The sequence below is a fragment of the Austrofundulus limnaeus genome, unplaced genomic scaffold (assembly GCF_001266775.1).
Source record: "Austrofundulus limnaeus strain Quisiro unplaced genomic scaffold, Austrofundulus_limnaeus-1.0 Scaffold184, whole genome shotgun sequence".
Classification (NCBI taxonomy): domain Eukaryota; kingdom Metazoa; phylum Chordata; class Actinopteri; order Cyprinodontiformes; family Rivulidae; genus Austrofundulus; species Austrofundulus limnaeus.
The window spans coordinates 147,046-155,195 of NW_013952586.1; the positions used below are offsets into that span (position 1 = coordinate 147,046).

At 38.6% G+C, this 8,150-nt stretch overlaps 1 protein-coding gene across 2 annotated transcripts in view; it reads right to left on the reverse strand.

The window, feature by feature from the left end:
• sphkap (SPHK1 interactor, AKAP domain containing) overlaps positions 1-8,150 on the reverse strand; it is an 80,367-nt gene that overhangs the window by 52,783 nt on the left and 19,434 nt on the right. The window contains exon 1 of one of the 2 annotated variants that reach the window (XM_014018148.1): positions 5,111-5,207. The exons of the other annotated variant lie outside the window; for it this stretch is intronic. Coding sequence (XP_013873602.1) covers positions 5,111-5,151 — 41 coding nt within the window. The 5' untranslated portion in view covers positions 5,152-5,207. Of the gene's footprint in view, positions 1-5,110; positions 5,208-8,150 lie in introns of those variants that run through there. 2 annotated transcript variants of the gene reach the window in all.

Here is an 8,150-nt window from a genome sequence, read left to right on the forward strand (position 1 = left end):
ATTTTAAAGTTAATTTGTTTTTTGTTGTTTTGAATCCAAAAAAATATTTTTGGGTGCACTGATTGGCCAAACAATCTCACGTGATCCTCTGCAGCAAGTGATGGCCAAGCGGGGCGTGTCATCACGACTTTACACAACTGTGTCTTTACCTCCACAGCAGAGGCTCTGCCGAACCCCTGAGACCGGCTCATCAAACCCCAAGGGTTCAATCGAACCCACGTTAAGAACCACTGACATGGAAGATGCAAAAAGCTAAAAAAGTTTATTAATAACACTTAAATGACTCAATTTCAAATTTTTACTATTGATTCATTTTGGCAAAACATTAGCAGAGATCCAAAACATTTGGGAGATGCGTACAAACCACAAGTACATATTTTATGTTTTTTAAAAGGTTTACTATGAGTAAACAGCCAGTTACAACTAACCAAGAACAAATATAACCCAAACTGTTGAACCTGCAGCTGCAGTTTAATCTTGTCTATCCTTTGCCGACACCCTCAGTGTTTTCCCAATTACTGCTCTTCTCTACACTCAACTCTCTTCCTGTTACTGTTTGCCTCCTCTCTGMTTATTCTGGCTTCTTTTAATCATCCTCTCTGTCGCCCTTCACACATCTTAATCCAAAAGCTTTTCAGGGGGTGAACTAATCCACTGCGCACTTTCTTTAAAATATGAGACGCAGAGAAGCAAAAGTGGAGATGAAAGAACGGACTCATCAGCAGGGAGGAGACTTCCGTTGTGGGGTAGATACCAAATGTAGAGGAAACCGGCTGCAGTACAGGTTCTTCTCTCTCTCACCCCACCACAGCAGGGGTATTTTTATTCTAGTGGCGTACTACGAAACAGATTTTGTCACGTGGAAAGGGGGGGAAAGTGAGGTGAGAGAAGATGTGATGATGAATCTGAGCAGCTGTGACGTGAGCAGATATTTATAGAACACGGTTCAAACACTGCATTTAAAAGGCCTGAAGGGCTCACAGTTAAACTTCGGGAAATAAATAAGACAAAATGGAGTTTATCCTTACTGTTAGTCAGGGGAGTTTTAGTACTCAGGTACGGATGTATTCGTGCCTGGATCACTGATGCTAGTGCAAACCTCCAAAGAACAGGCAGGCACTGCAATGCACTTTTACACATAACTGTACAAGAATTAAATCTGCATTTCCAACATTTTAGCTGTAATTGCATTTCGACACCATACAGAAGGCAGCTGCTGTTGTGTCACTCCTCCAGGTTTGAGGCAAAAATCTTAAATAAACTAACTAAATGTCCATCGCAGGAAACAATGACAGTAGTGGTCCTTGGAAGGAATGCAGAGCATCATGTTAAAGTTTTGAACAATGATCTCATGCRATCTGTTGCCTAAAGTATGGGATAGGATACCACACAAACCTGCAACATCAATCAAATTAATGGACTGGATCATTTTTGTGTGTGTGTTTTGCTAACGTTGATCAGTTGTGGTTGTAATTTTCAATCAATATAACTCCAAAAATGATCAGAAGTATTGTCTTGATGCATCTTAGTAATCCAGGTAAAAAAATCAAAAAGAAAAAAATTGTGTAGGTCTTCTGGATGGGTTCTTCTCTAATGAAACGTTTCGTTAGAGAAGAACCCGTCCAGAAGACCTACACAATTTTTTTCTTTTTGATCAGAAGTATTACTCTAATTCTGATACACTGTGTATAATGGAAATAAAAACAGAATGCAATGATTTGCAAATCTCATAAAATTTGCAAAGAAACACATTTAACATAAAAAGTGTAATCTAAATTGAAAAAAAAGTGTAAACTAAAATCCACTGTTTTGTGGATTGATGTATGTACCTGTTGCTGCTACTACACCTGAGTTTCCCCGTGCGGGACAATAAAGGCTGTTTCTATTCTATTCTATTCTATTCNATTCTATTCTATTCTATTCTATTCTATTCTATTCTATTCTATTCTATTCTATTCTATTCTAAATAAGACATTTAATGCTTTTAAATCCTTCTTTTCCACATTTAAATCATTCAGTTGGGGTCTAAATAAAGTGGAACTGCAATCATTGTAACTCCACAAGCCCCTCTTTCACATATTTTCTGAGGTGTGTCTCATAAGCTGTCTCTTTAAATCCAAATGAGAAGCTTCACACTCTGCCCCCTCCAGCTTCCAGAGTGGTCCATTCTGGTTTGATAAAGGGGCATAACAGTAAATAGTGGCACAGAAACAATTTTTTTATTTAATTAAAAGATGCCAACAAGGAAATTCAACCTAGAGACACTCACACAAAGAAAAKCAGCAATTAGAAAGTTTTATTTAACATTAAAAAATTAAAAGTTTCGGTACTCAGATCCCTGCAGAAGATGTGTGTGCTGTGAAATGCAATAAACATGGATGAACAGCTTTGGATAGACACGTCTYCCCCCCCGGGCCTGGACACTGGTGGTGGATGCTGAAGAAAGGAAGGAAGCCTGAAGGAGCCAAGAGAACGAGGGTGGAGACGGGGAGGAGGTGGGTTGAAGCTCGGCTGATGAGTAGATGCAGCCATGGATGGAAGGTCTTATTTATAAAGACTTGTCTAATGCTGAAAGGTGACGGCAGAAGCACGTGATGCAGCGACTGGACGATGCAGGTGAGGCTGAAGCAAGTCTTCCAGATTGAACTCATGCCTAGGCTTCATTTGTTCATCCAGCCTTACAAGTTGGAGCCAGAGTCTGACCCAGAACGAGAGGAGAATGAAGACCGCCAAATTGCATTTGGTAAGTCCAGACCTTTTTTAGAAGTTCTGTTTTAGTGTGATGTTCCGAAAACTGAGAGAAAAATGAACAGGTTGACGCAAACATATCTTCTATGCAGCAGCTGGAGAGACTAAATTCTAATTTTTCTGCACTCCAAGTACACAACAAAATGCATTTAGCAGCTTAAAAATTGGATTTTAAATGATATGTCCCCTTTAAATGAAACAAACTTTAAAAATGCTACAATATAAAAAAATAAGGTAATTCTGAATTTAATAYGGTTTTTGAAAATAATTTGTCTGAGTCAGTTGTTAGTGAAGCGAAGCTACAACGATTGACTCGGCTGATCGGTGGTGAGTATTTTTATACTCACCGTATAGCGCAAGCAGTTAGTGTAGCAACCCAAGCATCGTTCAAATGAAAAAGAAAAAAATCAGCAGAAACATATTAAACTGTCTAACGTAAAAATGATGTGGTGTAAAAATAATATACGCATGTAGCAATTAAGTAGGAAACATTTGAGAAAAGAATCCATGAAAACACGCTGGTTCTTGGAAAAACATTCTGATTGTTGAAAGGTCTTTTGAGTTTCTGAACCACTCCTTTAATATCAATTACCTGATTCCACCATGAACATTCTGCTTTTGACTTTCAAAGTGCTCTTTATCTGATGTGTGAAAATAAATCTCCTTTCCACACTGATAAAAAAACACAAAGGCAACATTACAGGATTAAATTAAACCTGAAACAATCAACTGATATTGGTCTAAATTTGGTTTAGATAATCCAAAGTAAGATTTTGAGTAATTCATTATTAATTTCAGTAATTTGTTCACCCCAAACACAATAACATGATCTAATATTTTTCACTGCGAAGGTTTGCAGCATTTCTCCTCATATTTCTCTTTAAATTGTAAATCTTTGAGTTTGTGAAAATAATAAAGCCGGGGATGGTTCCCACTGAGTATTTCAATAATGCAACAGCCTTCCACAGCCAACACATCGATGTGTGCAGAGCTTATGTGCTCTGACTGGAGAAAAAAGCAGAAGATATGCTGATCTCTGTTTCCCTCTGAGTAACTCAACAGGAAGGTTATGACCAGGGCAGGTAGCTATAGTGGCCATTAAACCCCTACAGAAACAGGAARCTGAAACTCTGCCCTGGAGCAGTCTGCTTTCCCTACAATGACTCACAGCTGTAGGCTGGATGCTTTATAAGACACAAAACTGCTCTTCTTTAAATGTCCTAAGACCCAAACAACTGTTTTGGCATGAGAGCAATGTGACAAGTTCCCGACCTTTGAACAATCTTAGGAGGACGTGGAAACACAGTATTTACTTACTAATGGTAAATTCCAAGAAGCAATTAAAGTTAATGGGCTTGTTAATCTGAGCTGACGCAGGCTCCGCTCACCTCTGATTTATTTTTGCTTAACCTTTTCATCTATGTTCTTTTCCACCTGCGATCTTTGCAGTAATAGAAAATTATGATTGCATAACCTAATCACAATAATCGTACAGAAAGGTTAATGATGGCTGGAGTTACTGATTTTGACACAGAGTGATAGTGAAAAGACAAGATGACTAAGGTAATTGGCGGCCATGTTAAATGCGTGTTGTTTTTTTTTTACCACTGGGTTCCAAACAAAACTATTGTCATTATGGTTCAAATCATCTAAGCTGCAAAGATTTAGTCGTAGTTTTCTTTGTTTTTTATTTTATTGTATTTTTTTTGCATTGCTCTTTTATTAGGGTTTGTGGAATTGTGTGCATGTATCTCTCTCGCAGTCCTGCCACAGCATTTCAGATGAGCTGAGGTTTGAACTTTATCTCGACCACCTGTGTTTTTTTTCCCTTTTTCAGCCATTGCTTTTGTGCACATTTGCGTCTGTACCTGGGATTATAGCCCTGCTGCATTTTCTAATTTTAGCCAACCTTCATGAATCGGACAGATGGCCTCACATTTCACTCAAAAATAATTTGATGTACAACTACAGTTCATGGTTTATTCAGTGCCCGGGTCCTGTGGCTCCAAAACAAACCCAAATCATCATCTCTCCACTCCTGCTCGACAGCCCGTATGAGATGCTGATGTGCTGTGTTAGCTGTTCCCCAAACGTGGTGCAGTACATTATAATCAATCATCTCCACTCAGGTTTCAGCTAAGCATGGGCCAGTTGGGAAAAAAAAGGAAGAAAAAACTCTTTTGGTTTTGTCGTACAGTTCCTGCAAAATGAGCTGTTTTAGGAAGTAGTCAGGGGCAGGATTTCACATAAATGGAAAACAACACCCTGTGTTTTTAAAGGCAATGTTATCCTAAATAATATTGCACATAAGGCCTCCTGAAACATCAATATAAATGGTTGGAGAAGGTTTGAAGTTTCTCACCATTCAAGGCAAAAACACAGTGTGATGGGACGATCATGCATGTTCTCCACTGACACTTGGTTGTTTGTTGATGATGTCGGAGAAGCAGCTGGATAAACTGGAAATGATGCAGAAAAACTTATAGAAAAACGGACAGCTCTTTATCATGAGGATGAACAATGATCAAACACTTGCAACAAAACATCTCTTGGAATTTTATAAGTTGGAAGAAATGTTGAATGGGTTATAGTCAAAGCATTTTCCTAACCTAWATCGACATGGATTTCACCAGCTCAAGTCACAAATCTCCACAAACAGACAAACTAACTCAGCTTGAGAGAACAACTGCAGAGGAGGAAACTGTATCGCCCACCACCATTAAAGATGGACAATCATTTAATTTTCCAGGTTTGTGTCTGAATGTGAACACTGGTTCATTCGTTTTTCTTCGCTAACTGAGAATTAAACAATGAAACTCCCAAATCATAGTCATTGAATGTACAGGGTGAGTCAAAAGTTTCAGGACACCTATTTATTTCAGAAACAAAAGGAAAAATAAAATGTATCTGAAATTCCCACCAAGTGTTTTTTTAGTCTCTGTCCAGAACATGACTGTCATCTTGAAGGCTGCCATATTCGTTCAGAGTCAAGTTTTTCCAGTGGGAAGGTGGTCATGCAGCACATCAGTAGTCGTGTTTCCATTCAACTTTAATTCGAATTTTGAGCGAATTTTTAAAAATTTGCAAAAAGGAAAAAAAATGAAGAAATGCGAATCAGACGTGTTTCCATCAACTGGATTGAAGCGAATCAGTTACGTCAGACGCATGTGTGTAGAAAACAGGAAGTAAAAGTCGCATATCAGGACCATGGACAGAAGTTATCAGGAATGTGTTGCTACTGTCTGGAAAGTTGTAATTATTCTGTCATATCAACTAGTTTTGGTGATGTTACATGCTGTCTGGAGATGTAGAGAAAGAAATGCAGTTCTCTTCACGTTACGGGAATAAGTGAGAAGACCGACAGCGGGAGGAGAGTCCAGCTGCAGTCGTGGGTGCAATCGCTCTGATATCGGTACCGGTACCGTTCAGACAGCGAGAACAGCTGATCAACCATGTGAGGTAAATATTCGCTACGTCAGAACTTATTCGACAGTTGTGTTTCCATCTCTCCTTTTGCACATAAACTCTTTTTCAAAAAAACCCAAAAACCACCTCAAACGAGCATATCAACTTCTTTGCGGATTAAGTTTTATCGAATCATAMCGTTTCCATTCCATTCCATTTTAATGCGCATTTTGAAGTATCAAAATGCGCATTAAAAAAAACATTGATGGAAACACGGCTAGTGAAGACCACATTTGTCCCAGAAATGGTTTGGCACAATCCGATTTGCAACATGTCTTGTGATTCAGAGTTACTGTATGTCTGTAGTGCTGAACACAGACACGCCTGTGACAAACAACAAAATTTCTGAGCTGATAACTTTGGAACCACAAGATATTTTGGACATCTGACTGTAGCCATCCATTTCTGAAACAATGTTGGTCTTCTTTGATATGCCACATGACTCTTTTCCTGTTTGAACAAATATGGCAACTTTCAAGATGGCGACCATGTTCCAGAGATTGTCTAAAAGAGAGACCCCTTCACCTCTTACTTGATTAGGTATATTGTACATCAAAACCTGAGTCATCTCATTTCAAGACGGCTGCAACAGCTGATCAAGCATTAAAATATATAAATGGATATACAATGTGAATGTTGTGCATAATCAGATAAAAGTTTGGTGTGATAGCAGGTGAGAGTCAACCTCAACACACACTTTAAAGGCTAAGAAACTGCACACGAGCTTTGCTTAAACTTACAGCAAGTTGGTGAGCAATTTATGTTCCTTCAAAGAGTGTTGTTGAACTGAAATAAAAAAAGTGTCAGTGTTTAAATTATATGATGGTTATGAATATGGGGGGAACGAAGAGGGGTTCTGGTTTGTAGGAGAGGTGGTGATAGCTGCACAGAGGTGTTCTGTAGCGCTGCGAGCACAGTGCAGGTGACAGATTGTGTTTCGGTCTGCTGCTAGAAGGATGCCAGCCAGTTTGGACCAGGCATGGCCAGAGTGCCTGTCCGAGCCAAATTAGAGGCAAACCTGCTGGGTAATAATAGAATAAGTTGTAAGTAATGTAGAGAGAATAACACCTCTTGAGCATTGGTTGTATACAAAAACACAGGTGACATTGACTTTGTTGTAGGGGAGACAGTAATTGGAGACAAGACATTGATTTTGAAAGCAACATTTACTCACACTGTGCATAATATATTGTGAATAGTATTTTCACAAAAGCTCACTTAAATCCTAAGCACCAGGTTGAATTGAGAATAGAGTAAAATTTACCTGCCTCTTCTTTAAACACTGCTTTTCATCCTCTCATCTTCTTGAGTGAAGAAGATGWGGGAAAACCCCTTTAATTTCCCTTCGACAACTGATCAGCATCTGTACGCCCTCATTTATGTCACACAGCAAAGCAGTTACCGTCTCTTTCATGTAGTCAACCCTGTCTGCCCGTTAGCAAAATACTATGCTACTTCAAGTGCCTCAATACAGTCTCTGTATTGCAATATCACATGAGATTCATGCATGTGACCAACATCTGTCTTGTGAGTCAGGCAAACAAGGACTCTAATGACTCTCTGTTGTGAGAGGCGTGTAATTTAATCTACATGTGAGTTTATGACATAACTGAGTTTCACATACAGTTTAAAAGGGTTAAATTGAAGCTCCCCAAATAGGGGGTGAAACATGCTAAATTATGGAATAGAACCCATGTTGTTGTTGTTGTTGTTGTTTTTACTGAGAGTAAACATAACATTTGTAGCGTATGGGAGTCCTCATTTTGACCTCTGACCTACAGACATATTTCAGTTTTGTGTAAAATAAAATTTTGAATTGAAGTCTTTCTTATGTAAATATAAGTGTTTAAATCAGGTTCAGTAAATTCAAATTACTTATTGATGCTAAAGGAGTATTTTTTTCAAATTTTCAGTGTTAACCTTTGGTTATTGTGGAC